This window comes from Pleurodeles waltl, chromosome 9 (genome assembly GCF_031143425.1).
Source record: "Pleurodeles waltl isolate 20211129_DDA chromosome 9, aPleWal1.hap1.20221129, whole genome shotgun sequence".
Taxonomy (NCBI): Eukaryota; Metazoa; Chordata; class Amphibia; order Caudata; family Salamandridae; genus Pleurodeles; species Pleurodeles waltl.
In genome coordinates, this window is record NC_090448.1 from 901,823,691 (window position 1) to 901,843,275 (window position 19,585).

Here is a 19,585-nt window from a genome sequence, read left to right on the forward strand (position 1 = left end):
AAAAAAAGAAAAAAAATGTATTTTAAAAGCAGAATTATCATTTTGTTCTGGTTGTGTACAAATAGAAACAGTCTTGCTTTGTAAAGCCTGTGTTACATATGGAATCAAATATCTTCTACAGATGGAATTCAAATCAGTGAACTGATTTCTGATGATTAGATCGTTGGTGAACTGTAAGAGACTGTAGATTTACCTGATTTTTTAGGTAGCCAGATTAAGTGAATTAACGCAAAGGGCTGTAGAAAGACCAAGTGATCACTGAATGCAAATACTCTAAATAGTGGCTTCACCCAGCAAGAGTCACTCAAATTAACAATGTTTCAAGCAAAGGCAGCAGAATCCCATCAAGTGCTTACTTTAAGAAACACTATTTCCTCCTTCTGACAGTTCACGCCCCCCCACTACTGTGGTTCAAGTTTGGAACAAAGTTTGAAGCCAAAAGTTGTTACTACAGGGCAGGGATGGCACATTCAACCATCACTTCTGACTAGGTTAAAAGGATGATGTGGAAAGTCTTGCTGTACTTTGCGACTGGAAGCCACTCTGTAGGAGACATGATCAAGGCTCTTCCATCTGCCACTGGAACCAAGCTATACCTGGCTGAAGAGCCCCAACTAGGGCGAATCCTGTCCTAGGCTGCTTGTGTTCTGGTTACGGGAGGATCTGGCCTTACAGTACACAGACTGGACTGTTCCAATAAGGAGCAGGGTCAAGACTGATTTGCAAATGGCTCGGTCCAAAGTGAGGTGGCATGTTGGGCAAAAAAACAATGGATTGGGATGCAGCCCTAGCGATTGCCAGTGGCTGAGTTTTATTCAAGTATTCCATCCATCACCTTGCTGTTTTTGCATTAGACGCCCAAAGTGGGCCAAGTATGCCTAGGCGTGGGTCCCGAGCTTAGTGTGCACTGGAATCAAGCTACATCTGTCTGAAGAGCCCTACCTAGGGCAAAACTGGTCCTAGGTTGCTTGCGTTCCAGTTGAGGGAGGACCTCACCTGGCATTCCATCCATCACCTTGTTGTTTTTTCAAAAGGAAGTGATGCAGCTCTGCTAAATATTCAATCTAGGTCAGTTGCTTTGTGTTTACCCTCCCTTCTTAACTTGTTAGGATCTATCATACACATTGCTTATCATGCTGTCCACCATAGGGCCTGCCGCCATGCGCCCTTAATGCATTTTTTGTCTTTTTAGTGATTTCTACAAACTCATGTCATGGCTCACTTTATTTCATGTTGACATTTATAAGTCTCCATGTGAGCCACTGATCTGCACTATACACGTGCGCACCCTCGTTTTCTAAGCCAACTTGCACAATTACAGTGCCAAAAATGATAAGGGAATGGTGTTTGAGGTTTTCGATGGATGCGCTGAAGGGACACAATTGTTTTAGAAGGGGGTGAGAGGATGAAGGCCTAATTCAATGACTGGCATACCACTTCAAAGGCATTTATTTTTTGTGTAAAGTGGTTTCTTTTTTGTTACAAGCATTTCTTAGATTGAGGCACAAATTATGTTATATCTAATTAGGTATCACTATCTTATTGTTTTTTTGTTTGCTGTTTATTGCGATCAGTTCCTTGACTGTAATGTCAGGGTCTTCAGCAGGCACAGTCCCTTGTGCATATGGACTCAGATTTTTACGGGTGGTTTGAGTATGTTGATGATAACAGTTTGCAATCAAAGCTGAGAAAATGTGTTAAGCGCTCTAAGAGTATTTTGCTAATCATCATAAACTTTAGTTCGGCACCCAGTGCCATAAAAGTCACATCGCACCACAATAAATAATAACAAAAAATGTATTAAATGAAGCTTGGTTAAAAATAAATAAAACATGATAATGCACAAAATGCAGTACTATAAAAGAGGAGTGTTGCAAAACACAGTTCCAGGATACAGTAATGGTGCAGAAATGAACATGTAAGACTGTTGGGACATGGGGTTAGGCAGTCGCAGTCCATTTCCTTCCGATGCGCCACATTCCTCCGAGAGACTTGGCAACTGCAATGGGCAGTCTGGAGTCTCATTTTAAAATTCTCATGCTGCAGCGTGATCTCAGGTCCCAAGCTGTTTGCAGGATGGCGTGAGCCACTTCCTTCGTAGGGGAGCGTAGAATGGGCATGCAAAGAGGACATAGGCAGTTGGCTCCCGGTGCGGATTGCAGTAGGGTCATAACTTGTTACTAGGGGCCTTATTCTGCCATCTGCTGGTAAAGGTTTTGAGAGGGAGGGAACCAAATCTGAATTGCATATAGAGCTTCCTATCAGTTGGATCAAGATTGCTGTCCAGTTAAGGTTCTAGCAACCAGGTAGACTTGAAGTCCAGAAACTCGACAGATAGTCGCCCTAATGAGAGGGAGCGAGATATAGACTGGGTTACCACCTCCCAGTAGCAGGACTTCACTCTTTCTTTGGTCGGTGGTGGCCCTGTGTATGAAGAGCTCCATGAGTCTCCCATCCCAATGGCAATCAATGCTGTCCTAACTGAATGGATCCACCGGATCTCATTGGAGGTGTCCAAGGAACAAACTTCCCTAAAAGCGGTGGCATAGGAGGAAAGTTCGGGAGTTGCCATGATTCTCCTCCAAAACAACAGCTTTCTGAGACAGACTATGGCAGCTAGTGGTTTGCAGGCCAGATCCAAGTGCAAAGGAAGAAGCGGGGTGCTCGGGGGCAGGGAGGTGAGCTTTCTAATAAACGTATTCTCAGTACGGGTAAGCTCCTTTGCATCCTCAAAGCCCCAGAGTTCGGCCCCGTAAAGTGCTGCGCTAACAGACTTTATATTATAAATCTGGAGAGCCGCAGCTATTGGTCGTGTAGTTGATGCATAGTGCTCCCTTAGAAAGACGCCCACTAGCTGCCTACATTTTAATGATGCAGAGTTGAAATGGGCTTTCCAAGACATTGAGTCAGATAGTTAAATTCCCAGGTATACGAAGGTGTTAACTTGTTCTAATTTAGACCTCCTAGGGAAAGGTTCCCCCTATATGACCTGTGAGGGTTAATGACCATGAATTTGGTTTTAGAGGTGTTTATTTTTAAGCCTCTCTTGGAGCAGAAATCATCAAATCGATTCAGCGAGGATTGGAGGCCCATCAGGGTTTTGGATGCTATCAGGTGGTTATCTGCAAATAACAGTGATGCGATCTTTTCGTTGCCTAAGGATGGTGCATCAGAGGCCTGCAAAGTGAGGTGTTGGATGACCTGATTCAAATAGAGGGAGAAGAGAGTTGGAGCTTGTACACAGCCCTGACGAACACCCCCGACTACTTTGATTGGATCGGTGAGATCGCCCTGGTTCCCCCAGCGTATTATTGCATAGTTGGCCTCATGTAGTCGGATTGTTGTGGTCAGGAGCCCTGGGGGGCATACCCATCTCGTTGAGGACCTCCCAAAGTTTACCTCTAGGGAGCAGATCAAATGCAGATTTAAGGTCTATGAAGGCTGTGAAGAGACTCTCCTTCGCTAACACTACAACCTTCCAATACTAAAGTAAAAACCTAAACACCTGATCTATGGTGCTTGTTTTAGACCTGAAGCCAGCCTGGAATGGTGATAGGATGTCATTCTCAGAAATCCAATCTTGGATTTTTGATAGTAGGGCACAGTAAAATACCTTTTGCGCTGTATCAATGAGGCTTATGGGCCTATGGTTGGCGGGTAGGGACCTATCACCTTTCTTGTAAAAGGGTATTACTCACCACCCTTCCAGGACTTGGGAATGGGGCTCCCCTAACAATTGTGCTGGATAAGAGAAGAATGTACTCAGTCTATTTATCGGTGTTGTGAAGAAAAAGGTCACCAGGACTACCATCGGGGCCAGCAGCTTTCAGTCGAACTATATTGTTAATTGCATCTCAGATATCTCCCAAGTTGAACAAACCATCCCCGTGGGTGGTATTCAGCTGTAGTGGAAGTGGAAGGACAGAAAAGGTTGCGACTTGGCTCTCAAAATTATAGAGTTGAAGTGTTGGAACCAGTCTGAGGGCAGGATATTGTTGCCAATTGCAAGGGCTCCCTTTTGGTTTCTATTGCTTACTGTAAGCCAAAAGGATCTGGAATCTCTGTGTTCACATGCAACCTTCAAGAGTCTCCATCTTTTCTCATCCCAGTCCTTCCTGGCCTTGTTCTGCGTCTGCTTGTACATATTCCATATGGTCCTAACTTGGGCAAAATCCTTTTGTTTGATTGCACTGATTACATTTGTTTCTACCATCCAGCATTCTCGATTGTACCAGTTATCACCCTCACAGTGAGGAGTACTGCCAGTGTTGTGGGCAACTGGCAAAGATAGTAGCTGTTCCAATTTTTTTTTAAACTCAGTGTGTACTTCGATTAGAGAGGAACTGCTTCCCACGTCTTCTCCCATCGTGGATATCAATGCTACGCAATGTGTCAGGTCTAAATCGATGGAAGATAAGTCGCCGACTTCTGTTCTCAGCCTGGCCCACCTTGGCTACTTTGGCAGTGGTTGTTGCAATGGGCACCCTACCCCACGGTGGCTCTAAAGTAAGACAGAGTGGATTGTGGTCACTGTCCAATTGGGACCCCACTACCATGTCATCTACCAAGTGCCAGTACCTAAGGTCCATCAGTATATAATCGATGCGGCTCTTCCCCTGTGTGCCAGTGAACATGTGGGCGGAATGCTTATCAGATTTGGTTCTTCCATTTACAGCCATCAGGCCATGGCCAAGGGTCAGGGAGGTTGGAAGCAGGGCAGCCGAGTACCACTTCTTGATGGGGGAAGCTTCAGCCTAGGTATGTGCCATATATTATCTTCTTCCCTGAAATCGCCCATATGGCCCAGACCGATGGGTTCCAAGGTGGTACTGAAGTCCCCCGCTACAAAGAGGGCATGTTTGAAGGGTCTTTCGCCCTATTAGGTCTCTAGAGACTGCAAGCTGACACAGTGGTTGGGGCAGTGGACCCTGTTCCCTTGAGACTGATACCAAGAATATCAGGGCTATCGGTGGGTATCAGTTTCCTTAAGCACTGTAGTGCGATTTTCACCCATATTAGAAGGCCCCCCCCCGATGGACGGCCCGCCTTGCTGGGAACAGCAGGTATGTGGTAGGTTGCATAGCCAGGTTTGTGGGCAGTTTCAATTAGCCAGGTCTCCTGAAAGACCGATATGTCATGGTGGTTGATAAAGGTGTTCCAATGAGGCAAAGGGAGTTTGGATTTGATACCTGCCACATTCTAGGGGACAATCTTTACTTTCCAACTGCTGGTCATGGGGTTGGGCGATGGGAGCGGGTTTGCCTGGAGATCTAGGGTGGCTGGTGCAACGAACCATTTTGTTACTTGTTTACCAGTTTCCGATCGCTGATATGTCTGTAAAATTGACCCTTTGTCCTGAATGTTGACCTTTTGTCCTGAATTTTTACACCCACTGTTCAGAATTTGCCTCTGCAGAATGTGGTCACACTAGTTACCTAAATCCTCAATCCTGGGGAATCATTTGCTCCACAAGTCCTGCTTTCTAGTTTTGGAAATGTAGAAGACTGACTATCTGTTCCTTGCAGTGCCTCTTTGAACATGCGATCATTGTAAAAACAGAGATCAAACTAATTTGCGAGTGTCATCAGATTAGCAGAGGTACTTATTTTAGCTAATCAGTAGTTTGTTCAGAGAGTGTTTAACGCCCAAATAAGTGCATAGACCAAGTTGTATGAAGAGAAACACAGTAAGATACATGAAGGCTAAAACTGCAGTTTGGGCCAGAGAGATAGCAGGCTGAAACGAAGAAAAGATAAGGGATGAGTAGGTTCAGTTCACTTGAAACCAAAGTCAAGACAGTTTACAATGAGACAGCAGCTGCAAGAAGACACTAAACAGCGCTTTAGAAGGAAAAAAGTCTAGCAGCATTATGTGTGTGCATTGAAACAGCATTAGTTTCAGTAATAGGTCACTGCTGATAATCTGGATACTCTTAAAATGGCAGTTGCTACATACCTAACGGAGCAAGATTTGAGAGTGATTTCTTGTGTAAAACGTTTTGCAGGACTGACTTTGTTTACTCAACATTTTCACAACGCATACTCCCACCTACATCCCAAGACCACTGGGGACTGCAGAGAAAAGAGTGGCGCTATAAACATAAGAAAGCATTTGACAAGGTATTTTGTGCTGTCACTCAACACCGTACAAAGATAGAGCTAAAAAAAACAACCCTTAACCCACCCATCCCACAACCCCGAGAGATCTCACAATAACACCAAAGCTAAAGGACCAGACGGTACCTGCAACAACCCATATTTAAGCTGAGTTATGGACTATACAATGAAATATAGGTTGTGAATCACAGCAGTTAACATTGTACATTTTATCAATCTCGTCTATTCCTTCCTTCCTTCTCTGAAATTTTAGGCAATGCGACAGTGGATGGAGAAGAGGCCCAGTGTTGCTGCAGTTACTCCAGAAGAGATGGCTCCTCAGGGGAGACCATTTACAAACTCCACTAGGGGTGTAGTAACAATTAGTTGTGATTTTTCTGAATAGCTCACGTATGGATATATTAGAGGCCCTTACACAGGGTTTTGCTAGTATGTTCAACCAATCTTTATGTGTGAGCGATAAAGATGGCCAGCTGTCCCCATCCTGGGGGAAGCAGAGTTGATGGCTATGAATAGCTCAGAAATGAGCCGATAGTCATCTGCCTTATGAAGTGTTTATCTCTCAAAGTATTTCATGATTCCAGAGTCACCAGGATTCATATCCATGTGGGTCACCCAGGGCCTTACCCAACAATATTTCAATCTCTGAGACTTGTCGGAGGCTTTAGTGCCACTAGTACTTATTTTGTAAAAGAGTGCCAGTGCCCAAAGCTCTGACCAGGAGCCCGCAGCTTGAGCAAATAAATGTCAGTGCACCGAATACCAAGGCTGGTAGTCTATTACCTGATACCAGACACTCCCTATTCGTTTTCCTAAGTCTTTCCGATGTGTGTGTTTTGACCTGTCATGCATTGGTAAATATCAGATATGGAAAATCTTTGGGGAGCGGTCTGAGGTAGGGTTCTGCCTCCACAGGTTTACTATTAACATTTTCACTACTGCCAATATTGGGGAGATCATCTATCGTTCGCTGCTCCTCATGTCTTCCCATACTTCAAGTTTAATTTCCAGAATTGTCATCTTTGGGTCTGCAGGTTTGTGAACCCTATTGTCGGAAGCTGGCCTGGTGTGTGGTGGGTACCTGAGGTACTTACACCTTATACCAGGTCCAGGGATTCCCCATTAGTGTAGTGTAGGCAGTGTCTAGAAGCCAGGCACTCTAGAAGTAGCTGTGGATGAGCAGCCAAGGCTTATCTGGGAGACATGCAAGGCTCATGCAAAACCACTGTATTCACACAGCACTTACACACATGAAAGAAAACACTCAGCTGTACAAAAAGAAAGGTACTTTATTTTGGTCACACAATACCACAAAGTACTAGAAGGGCAACCCTCCAATAGGAGGTAAGTAATTGTAAAGAAATGGCTCCCTGTTGCAGTTACCCCCCACTTTTTGCCTGATACTGATGCTGACTTGACTGAGAAGTGTGCTGGGACCCTGCTAACCAGGCCCCAGCACCAGTGTTCTTTCACCTAAAATGTACCCTTGTCTCCACAATTGGCACAACCCTGGCACCCAGGTAAGTCCCTTGTAACTGGTACCCCTGGTACCAAGGGCCCTGATGCCAGGGAAGGTCTCTAAGGGCTGCAGCATGACTTATGCCACCCTAGGGACCCCTCACTCAGCACAGACACACTGCTTGCCAGCTTGTATGTGCTGGTGGGGAGAAAATGACTAAGTCGACATGGCACTCCCCTCAGGGTGCCATGCCAACCTCACACTGCCTGTGGCATAGGTAAGTCACCCCTCTTGCAGGCCTTACAGCCCTAAGGCAGGGTGCACTATACCACAGGTGAGGGCATATGTGCATGAGCACTATGCCCCTACAGTGTCTAAGCAAAACCTTAGACATTGTAAGTGCAGGGTAGCCATAAGAGTATATGGTCTGGGAGTCTGTCAAAAACTAACTCCACAGCTCCATAATGGCTACAATGAATACTGGGAAGTTTAGTATCAAACTTCTCAGAATAATAAACCCACACTGATGCCAGTGTTGGATTTATTAAAAAAATGCACACAGAGGGCATCTTAGAGATGCCCCCTGAATTTTACCCAATTGTTCAGTGCAGGACTGACTGGTCTCTGCCAGCCTGCTGCTGAGAGACGAGTTTCTGACCCCATGCGGTGAGAGCCTTTGTGCTCTCTGGGGACAGAAACAAAAGCCTGCTCTGGGTGGAGGTGCTTCACAGCTCCCCCCTGCAGGAACTGTAACACCTAGCAGTGAGCCTCAAAGGCTCAGGCTTCGTGTTACAATGCCCCAGGGCACTCCAGCTAGTGGAGATGCCCGCCCCCTGGACACAGCCCCCACTTTTGGCGGCAAGTCCAGGAGAGATAATGAGAAAAACAAGGAGGAGTCACTGGCCAGTCAGGACAGCCCCTAAGGTGTCCTGAGCTGAGGTGACTCTGACTTTTAGAAATCCTCCATCTTGTAGAAGGAGGATTACCCCAATAGGAATAGGGATGGCCCCCCTCCCCTCAGGGAGGAGGCACAAAGAGGGTGTAGCCACCCTCAAGGACAGTAGCCATTGGCTACTAACCCCCCAGACCTAAACACGCCATTAAATTTAGTATTTAAGGGCTCCCCTGAACCTAAGAATTTAGATTCCTGCAACTTACCGAAGAAGAAGACTGCTGAGCTGAAAACCCCTGCAGAAGAAGAAAGAAGACACCAACTGCTTTGGCCCCAGTCCTACCGGCCTGTCTCCTGCCTTCTAAAGAAACCTGCTCCAGCGACGCTTTCTCAAGGACCAGCGACCTCTGAATCCTCAGAGGACTGCCCTGCTTCAAGAGGAACAAGAAACTCCCGAGGACAGCGGACCTGCTCCAAAAAGACTGCAACTTTGTTACAGAGGAGCAGATTTAAAGACCCCTGCAATCCCCGCAAGAAGCGTGAGACTTGCAACACTGCACCCGGCGACCCCGACTCGACTGGTGGAGAAACAACACCTCAGGGAGGACCCTCCGGCGACTCCGAGACTGTGAGTAACCAAAGTTGTCCCCCCTGAGCCCCCACAGCGACGCCTGCAGAGGGAATCCCGAGGCTCCCCCTGACCGCGACTGCCTGACTCTAAAATCCCAACGGCTGGAAAAGACCCTGCACCTGCAGCCCCCAGCACCTGAAGGATCGGAACTTCAGTGCAGGAGTGACCCCCAGGAGGCCCTCTCCCTTGCCCAGGTGGTGGCTACCCCGAGGAGCCCCCCCTTGCCTGCCTGCACCGCTGAAGAGACCCCTTGGTCTCCCATTGATTTACATTGGAAACCCGACGCTTGTTTCTACACTGCACCCGGCCGCCCCAGTACCGCTGAGGGTGTACTTTTTGTGTGAGCTTGTGTCCCCCCCCCCCCCCCGGTGCCCTACAAAACCCCCCCTGGTCTGCCCTCCGAAGACGCGGGTACTTACCTGCTGGCAGACTGGAACCGGGGCACCCCCTTCTCTCCATTGAAGCCTATGTGTTTTGGGCACCACTTTGAACTCTGCACCTGACCGGCCCTGAGCTGCTGGTGTGGTGACTTTGGGGTTGCTCTGAACCCCCAACGGTGGGCTACCTTGGACCCCAATCTTAACCCCGTAGGTGGTTTACTTACCTGCAAAACCTAACAATACTTTACCTCCCCCAGGAACTGTGAAAATTGCACTAAGTGTCCACTTTTAAAACAGCTATTTGTGTTTTATGTGAAAAGTATATATGCTACTGTAATTATTCAAAGTTCCTAAAGTACTTACCTGCAATACCTTTCAAATGAGATATTACATGTAGAATTTGAACCTGTGGTTCTTAAAATAAACTAAGAAAATATATTTTTCTATAACAAAACCTATTGGCTGGATTTGTCTCTGAGTGTGTGTTCCTCATTTATTGCCTGTGTGTATGTACAACAAATGCTTAACACTACTCCTTTGATAAGCCTACTGCTCGACCACACTACCACAAAATAGAGCATTAGTATTATCTCTTTTTGACACTATCTTACCTCTAAGGGGAACCCTTGGACTCTGTGCATACTATTCCTTACTTTGAAATAGTGCATACAGAGCCAACTTCCTACAGTAATACACTAATTATTTACACTAGTAAACAGTAATAGGCATCGAAAAGGTCAGAAAACAGTGCAGTCGCAAGTAACCTATAGTGACCCTGGGGGGAGCGCAAACCATATACAAAATAAATGGAATGCGAACAGAGGACCCCCGCCTAGGTAAGTGGAATGTGTAGAGGGGAGCTGGGAGTACTAGAAAACCAAAGAGGTAACTAACACAGTACCCTCCAGTGGCAGGAAAGCAAGAGTAAATCACTGGAATTTCCCCAAACCACCCAAAAGGAAGGAAAAGAAGAAAAGAAGACACCTAGACAAGACTGCAAAAAACCAGCAGTGGATTACTGGAGAGGAAGAACTGTGGAAAGAGGAGACCAAGTTCAAGAAACACAGTGGAGTCCAGGAGGAGTAGGAGCTACTACCCACCCAGCTGGAGTTGCAGCAGTTAGTCGACTGTGATGGACAGAAGGTCAGCACTGCAGCCCTGGAGCTGGAGAAGAGTTCTGGAGGGATGCAGATGACGTCCCATGCTGGAAGGAGGATTGCAGTCAGGTGTCGGTGCAGGAATTCCACCAACAAGCCTTGGCAAAAGCAAATATCGCGGTTGGCAGAAAATGGTGCTGCCAGGGGCCAGAAGGACTCAACCCAGGATGGGGAGTCAAAGGGGACCCTCAGCGACACAGAGCCCAAAGAAGCAAAGGCCGCACCCACAGGAGTCCCACAGAACAGGGACACAGGAGTCACTGAAAAGCGCACGCAGCACAACTGGAGAAGGGCCCCACTTCTGGAGGAAACTACAAGGGAGATTCCTTCTTCCTTCTCATGCAGACTGAAGACTTGCCCAACTCGGGGAATGCACAGCCGAGGAAATGTTGCAGAAGCTGGAAGGAGGCATGGAAACCATGTTGCAGGAAGAGTCTTCTTCGTGGATACAGATTTTCGGTTCCTGGGTGGCCCAGGTCCGGTTCCACTAGGTAGAAGTCAAAGTAAGGTTGCAGAGGAATATTGCTGGAATCTTGCTACCCCTCCCAAGCCAGGCAACACCTATTTCCAAAGGGAGAAAGTGTTACCCCCTTCTCCCAAAGGAAATCCTTTGTTCTGCCTTCCTTGGCTTGAGCTGTTCAAGCAGTAGGAGGGAAGAAACCTGTCTAAGGGGTGGCAGCAGCTTGGGCTGCCTGGAAAACCATGGAAGACTGGTAGGAGTAATGCTAGTGATCCTTTAAGAAGCCCCCAGAGTGCATGGAATCATGCTTCCAATAATGGCAACAGTATTGGGGTATGATTCCGACATGTTTGACACCAAACATGTCTAGATTCAAAGTTATCATTATGTAGCTGGACATAGGTAATGACCTATGTCCAGTACACGCATAAAATGGAGGCCCGCACTCACGAAGTCCATGAAAATGGCACTAGAGTTCATGGGGACACCTCAGCTAGTGCAAGGGTGTCCTCACACACGGGTGTTTGCACCCTGCCCTCTAGGCTAGGAGGGCCTGTCACAGGGGTGACTTATAGAGACTTGGTGCAGTGACTTATGGTGAAAAAGGGTGCATGCACCCTTTCACGGAGGCTGCAATGGCAGGCCTGCAGAACACTTTGCATGGGCTCTCCATGGGTGCCATAATACATGCTTCCGCCCATGGGGATCCCCTGGCACCCCAATGCCCTGGGTACCTATGTACCACATACTAGGGACTTACATAGGGGTACCAGTATGCCAAATGGGGGTTGAAAGTAGTACAAGTTACCAAGTTAGGAGGGAGAGAGCATAATCACTGGGGTCCTGGTTAGCAGGATCCCAGTGACCACAGTCAAACACACTGACAACAGGCAGAAAATGGGGTAACCATGCCAAGAAAGAGGGTACTTTCTTACAACTATCATCTATTTATGTGTTTCAATAAGTCACTAGTGTTGGGCAAGTCTACCACATGTGCTCAAGGTCTCCTATTGTCCACACATTATCTGCATCATTAGTCGGACCATCCTGTTTATTATTAACTTAGCTTTTCTGGCATCAAATAGCAGTGCATCACTATTTTAATCAGTTTCCTGTGTAGAATCAATTTATTAAAACTAACATCTCTTCAATGATCTAACCATTCACCATCCGATCTCATAACCTAGCAGTTTAACCCTCTTCTTCATGCATCTACATCTTTGTGGCTCTGGTACTTCTCACAAGATTTCTTATACTCACACTTTATGGGCCCCCCCCATCACATTTACTAACTAGTGAAATCCCGTTAGTTCCCTATAGGCTGCTAGCTTGTTAGGAGGTAGGTTGCCCAGTGTCTCAGCTGCAGGTACCTAAACCACAATTTCTTGCATTCCTGAAAACATCCCTATCTTACCATTAACAAATAAATGGGATGATATCCTGTAGTTTTTAGGAGTATAAGTCTTCTCAAGTATGCATGCAAAGAAGAGAAAATGGGGTTGGGGAGGAGAAGATATAAAAGGGGGGATTGGGGGAAAGTGAAAAAAGAGCAAAAGAGGAAAGAAAAAAACAGAACAAAAGAAAAATCAGGAAAGAGAAATACAGATGAAAGAAAAAACACAGAAATGAAGAAATGAGAGAAACATGGGGAGAAAAAATTAGAGAAAGGAAAATGGAGGACACAAAAACAGGTAGAAAACGGGTAAAAGAGAAAGGGAGGGAGATGGGCGATGTGGAGGAAGTGAGAGAGATCAGCAGAATCAAGACAAATAAGGGGCATAGTCGAGACAGAAAAGAGGCAGAAATGACAGGTATGGAGTGAGACTTTAAGATGCAGAAAGAGATAGAGAGATTGAGAAAGAGAGGTACTCAGAAAGAAAGACAGTAATGGAGAGATGTGCCTTAAATGGCACACTGAATCTACCAACACCAAAAAGTTAAACTAAAAGCGCTGGGGAGCGGAGTAGAAGTTAACAGTGTAGCAGCAGTAGATACAACACCCAACTGTGGAGATGTGGCCCTCATATGCATGCCAACCTGTAGACAAAATACAGGTCTCCTCATCTTTCAAACATGTTTCCAAGGAACTGGTGGCGAAAGAAGGGAGCTCTTGGATGGTAAGGATGTTAACCTTTTTTAGAATACCTCACAATTTTCTGAAAGAAATAGACTATGAGCACTGAATAATGTTTTGCATCTTCTTTAAAGTAGCTACACAGTCATATACCTTAGTGGAAATCTAGCATCTATATTCTTACCACAGGTTTAGGTCAATAAGCAAATTTACACTTTTCGGCTTCTAGGAACCTGCAACATTCAGTGAGAAGATTATAATAATCATGCTCAAGTGACACTTTTCAAAGCAAAGGATCTCTCACTAGCGAAAAACTTGACTTCCATAGATCACGATAAGGAGAAAAGCTAGCCAATTAAATAATAGCGACAGAAACTGTGTGAGATGGTAATACATATCAAACTAACTTGCAGCCTAGAGGGTGAATTTTCAAGCAAACGTGTGATTAAAGAAGGCCAACGCTTAAGCTAGAACAGTGTGTCACAGAATTTTGCATTAACTTAAAATATAGCCATTGGCTGGACTTTTACTAGATATGGAAAAACATGTAAATGGTCCAGTATCTTCTGAAGCATAAGCTAAAGTGTACCTGTCCAAGACAACCAAGTCAGTTGCAGTTTCAGCATTACTTTTCAAAATTTTTTCTAGCTTCTGAATCTTTTCCTCCAGATCCGATGGATCACATTTTCCATTTAAAATAGAAGCAGTTAATCCTAGAATTCGTGGACACGAGGGGCAGCTGTCACAAATCTGTAAATTGGATGATAATAAAATGTCATTTATAAATGATTCACGTTTTTATTCATCTTTAAATAGAACATCTTGACAGACCTTGACCAATACATTCCATATAAGGAGTTTCCTGCACTGCATCTATTCAATTAAAAAGTGAGAATGGAATGAAAAGTAGTAACAGGATCTCAATGGGATGTGAATCCAAGGGAAATAAATATTACATACAAGCTTACTAGCCTCACCCTTTTCCAATTTATGTATATTAATAGATGCCATAGATGTTTTTTCCCTAAAAAGACAATTAGCAGCACTACATTGACTAATAGCTCTCTTCTGATACTCTTAATAGGCTGTTAAATTAGTTGTAATTTCAAGAAGAAATATTGTATAGAGTTTATTTTTATTTTATAGGATGGTCTAGAATCCTGTGCATGGGTCGGTCAAATTCATGCTTATGTTTCAATCGAGATCCATTTGAAGAAGAAACAAACATTTAATACATTACTCTGCTACTTCCCAGGTAAGGGCCAAGCATACGCTGTCATCAGAGTTCATAATTTTAACAAAATGTTGTCCTCACATTCACTTCAAATACAGAAAAAACAAAACTTCCCCAAAATGAATATCCACACTTTTCGCTGCAACAAGACAGAGGTGCAAAAACAATGGGAAAACACTAATCGTTTGTTTTTTTTAATACTATGGTTAAGTGAAGTGTGTAAGAAATGCTTTTAAGTATATTAATAAAAAAGAACAAAGTCAGCAAACATTTGGTAGTATCAAACTGTTGCTGTAAAGGATACACAATTCATTCTTAAATTTTCACCCAGAAGAGTAAAATTTCAAATAGTATATGCTAAACACCTGTTACCTTCATAATTTCCCGATGTGGATGGTCAAGGATTGCAAGGTGACACTCATCGAAAACCAACAGATTAATGTTGGACAGTGACAAGTACTCATTTTTCAAAACATTTAAGAAGACATGGCAGGTCATAACCAGAACCTAAAAGAGATAACAGAAACTATGATAATGCAACAGTAACAGAACAGTTTTATTATTGGCATTTTATTTTCATGTTTCAACCTACATATCTACATACCACCAAATTTAACAGTACAGATAGACCTTGGAAAAGCTATCTTTTTGCTCCCCAACTTAGAATCTGGCTGTCAAAGTGTACTCCCTCCTAACTTTCCTGAAACCTGGGATTTAGAAACTTAGTTTCAAAGACACCTAGAGGACAGGGACCAAGCTACCAAGAAAATCCAACGAAGGTGCGCTGCCGATGGGTCAAAAAATTCAAGTTGCTCCTACCTGCTCTGAGCTTTCTCACCAAAAAGGCAACAGCTTCACCGAAACCTTGTTCAGCAGCTATACGATGACATGTCGCCCTCTTCACCAACAGCTTGCTGCCTTGACTTCCTGAGGTTTTTAGGACTTCCATTTCAGTGACCGGTTGTATCTGGTTTCAGTATCCAACCAGCATTCCACTGCGGGCAACCTTAGCCAGCAACTTGATATCAGTCAATTCCAAACAGATGACTGCGGTTGCAGCTTAATGTTTTTGGTCAATCTTTATAAATGCTTAACTCTGGTTTCCCTTCTTACATTTTTTTTTTCCATTTCGGTGTCATTTTAGCAACTCACCATAAAAGGAATTGATGTTATTACCTGACTTGGGTGCCCCTCTCCCCCAGATTAATAACTTCTTATGATCCATATGTATTGAAAGCATCTCAATTCCACACTCTTCCAATTCCACCTTTTCTGCCTAACAGATCATATCAAACTTGAGCAAAGTCACAAGAAACAATTCTTGTCACTTATGGCGTTGATCTATCTGAGCACTCAGTCATGATTTTTATTTAATATTAGTAGCTAAAACTATGATCTGTGAATAACGGATGCCATACACTTTTCACACTGTTAACAATGGATAGGAAAGGTCAGAATTCCTGATGGAATCAAAACTTGCTAAGAACAGTTGCATACTTTCTGGTTAAGTTCAGAGAATGGCTGACACACACACCACAATCAAATCTAGGCCCTGGCATTAAATTTCCTTATGTTTCCAGTGCTCACCAAGTCTATATATCTGTGGCCTTTGTGAGTACATGTTTGTTTGGGACCATTCGGTGGGTGAGGGGGGCGGGGGGGTATTACCCACAAACTGAAGTGAAATGAGGAACTGAAGCAAGAGCGAGAACCAGAGATTAACATGCAAAGTAAGTCTACCCGAGGCATTTCTGTTGCACAGTGCTGGCCATGATCTCACTACAGATGGCACTTCAGATTGGCTCCCTCTCCTACAGATAAAAGCAAATCCAGGATAGAGAAAGAACCCCAAGAATGACATTTCATTATCACAGCCCATCGGAATAGTGAGAAAAGCAACCCAGGGGTGTTCACCAAAGGATCATTCAGGAGCCATATCCAAATAAACATTAAACGTGGGGGCAGCAAATCTTGTAAAATCAATGATTCCAACAGCATAAAGCTTTTATCGCAGCCACTAGTATCACCTATTAGGTTCAGGAACATAAAGACATACTCCCAACAGGAACCTGCCCTGCAGTTTTATATATCCCTAAATAGGCATAGTACTGGTACCTTCTCATCTTCAAACATATACATTGTTCTACATCATACCACTAACTCAATACTGTGCTTAGCTTAGCTTTAAATGCCGTCACATCAGTGGTGCTGGTATTTTTCCATGCACAGCTTGTTCTGTACACTGAATGTGTTTTCACTCTTCTCACCAGAAAAGGGAACATAACATGGGGGGGGGGGACAACGATGATAAGCGTGTACAAGGATGAGAACATGTTTATAGCGGAAAACGGTACGGCTCTGTCTTGAAAATGCACATTGGGATCTGTCCAATCCTTTTGTGTGCTTTCAACACTGACCAAGTACAGCCAGCGCTTGAATTTAACAACTTATTTAAAGGGAGGGGGAAGGTTACCAGAACCTTCCTCTTGAGTTTGTTTAAGGTATATAAGGTGGGGAAAATTGGTGCTGAGGCAGAAGGAACTCATTTCTGAGGCGGGACGCATTGCTCGGAAAATCAGAGTCCCTTTGGAGAAAGTTTCTCCTGTCTCAGCTGTCCAGGGTTCCACAGGTTCACGTTGGCAAGGACGAGGAAGATGTTGGAAATCGATCCCCATGGTGATGCATTCTTAATTATCTAGCTTTGCAGTGTGCATGCATAAATATATATATATATATATATATATATATATATACACATATATATATACATATATATATATTTATTTTCACTGCATACATATTCATTGTTGATATATTGCACCTTTTCTGCTTATTATTGTTCAACTGCTGTGATTATTTTACTATCTGCACACCTTTTGCTGCATTCAAATTAAATGCTCACATTAATACATTTGTATCCTCCTGTTTAAGACCTGGGAAGTGCCTTAATAAATTAATCACTCAGACTAAGAGTGCTGTATACTTTAGCCTCATTGCCTCTTATGTTGAAGCTACGCAAAACACTTGGTTAGGTTGTTTCATCTTAATCTCCTCTACTCTTCCACCCTTTCATTTTGCACGAAGGGGGTGATTCCGCCTGCTTGGCATGCAGAATACTCTTCTCTTATAAATACTTTTTAGTTTCTTTGAATTTACTTGTGTGATTTCCCCTACTTGTCAGCCATTTCTAATGTTTGCCTTTCTAGGACTATTTTTTACTTGAGGGCTCTTTGATATGGCAGTTTTGCACAGCAAACATTTTTATACGAAAAACATAGTACTGAAATCAAAGTAACACATTTCTGGTTTTTGCACTTTGATTTTCTGCAATTAATTCTGACATTTTCATAAACTGTCATAAAAGTAATTTTACAAATAAGCTACAGTCATAACATTTAGGTCTTGAGGGATTTGTCTCACTTTAAGTATCATTATGGAACAGGCAGATATCTGAAAATTGGGCTTCTAAAAAGGCTTTGACAAAACAGACACATTGATAAGCTAACATTCAGACTTTTTCAACTTAATGATTCAGAGCAACTGCAAATTGGCATTTTGTGAAAACCCTTGATGCCGATTTTATTCCAAATGTTAAGACCTTGTATTGATGGTGCTCTTCTAGTCTTTTTCTATATCTGAGATATTTTTTGTGTGCTTGATGCATTGGTATGTGTAGATAGGCATCCTGAATGTTATGGTTGCCATGTAATCTCCTTTTTGTAGGGGTGGTATGACCTCTTGAAGCGCTGTCATCCTGAATGCTGTGTGTGGATGAATTTGTTTACGAACCTGAGATCTAGTATTGGTCTTAGTGAAAGGTCCTGTTTTGGCACCAAGAAGTAGGGTGAGTAATTCCCTTTGTTTAACTCGTTCATTGGAACTTTTTTTTTATTGCTTGTTTCAGCAGGAGTTCTTTCAATTCCTTTTTCAGTACAGTGAGCTCTGTTGATTGATGACCCCTCTTCCTTGGTGGATTTATTGGTGGTGCCTTTGTTAGTGCTATACAGTAGTCGTGGCGCACCACATCTAGTATCCAATTGTCCGTGGTAATTTGTTACCACTGTTTTGGGTACCGCGCTATTCTTCCCCCCCCCCATACTAGTGTTGTGTGGGGGATTGTGGGCACTTGCGCATCATTTGGTTGTTCCCCCTCCTCTGGGGGTATGGCCCCTTGCTCTTACTCTACTCCAAAAGGACTGTCTGCCAGGGTGTTCCCAATGTTGGTATCCAGTCTGTTGGTTACCCTGTGATGTATTAGCCTGGGTTGTCTGTTGTTACCAAAGGTAAAGGTTTCCCTTCCTGTGGGACTTCTGATGTTGTTTCCTCTCCTGAAGCTTCCTCTGAACTGTAATGCCCCCACTGCCTCAGCTGTTTCATTGTCCTTTGTAATCTGTTGCACGGACTCGTCCACATCTTGGCCAAACAAGCTCTCTCGATTGAAGGGTTTAATTATGGAGGCTCGTACCTATGGTTTAAAGCCAGATATCCTGAGCCATGTGTGCCTTCGCAGAGTTGTTCCTGTGCACATCTGCCTGCTTGCAGTGTCCTCGGCGTCTAAGGTGGATTTTAAACATGCATTTGCGATGTTCTTTCCTTCCTGCATCATAGCATTTCCCGTATTTTTATCGGTCTCTGGGAGCTTCTTCAAGAGCTCATCAATTTCATCCCACTGTTGATGACTGAATCTGCTGGGGAGTGGTTGGAATTGGCTATGTCCAGTAGTCTCAGTCTCTCAGTCTCTCTCCCTCACTCCCTCCCTACCTCCTGAGGAGTGTGCATTGTTCCTCCTCCTTGCAGTGGGCACTATGATGGAGTCCGCCACTCCATTACCTTGCTTGTATTTAGGGTCCTTTGGGGAAGGTTTGTATTTCTTCTCCACCCTGGGTGTGACCCCATTTCACTGCTACTGGGTCTTTTGAGGGCTCCCCTACCTTGATCGAGTACACTTGGAAACATGGGAAGGAATAGGTTCCCCTTACTTGTTCATTTTAGTGTTTCTAAGAGGAAACATGAGTCCCCCTTTTACTTCCTCGAGGGGTAACCCCCGTAGGTGTCTGCTGCTCTCTTTACCAGGCTATTGCAAGCATGTGACGGCATCAGGGCATGAAGGCTTTGAGGGATAGCTGTTGATCTCCTCTTTGGGGATCTCAGGTTCGAGGTCCTGCCAGCCATCCTCAAAATT

The 19,585-nt window shown here is 44.3% G+C and overlaps 1 protein-coding gene across 3 annotated transcripts in view; it reads right to left on the minus strand.

The window, feature by feature from the left end:
* Positions 1-19,585, minus strand: part of DICER1 (dicer 1, ribonuclease III) — an 848,581-nt gene that overhangs the window by 724,134 nt on the left and 104,862 nt on the right. For all 3 annotated transcript variants that reach the window (XM_069208246.1, XM_069208245.1, XM_069208247.1), the window contains 2 exons: positions 14,776-14,910; positions 13,759-13,919 (listed from right to left, as the gene is read on the minus strand). In XM_069208246.1, coding sequence (XP_069064347.1) covers positions 13,759-13,919; positions 14,776-14,910 — 296 coding nt within the window. The remainder of the gene's footprint in view (positions 1-13,758; positions 13,920-14,775; positions 14,911-19,585) is intronic.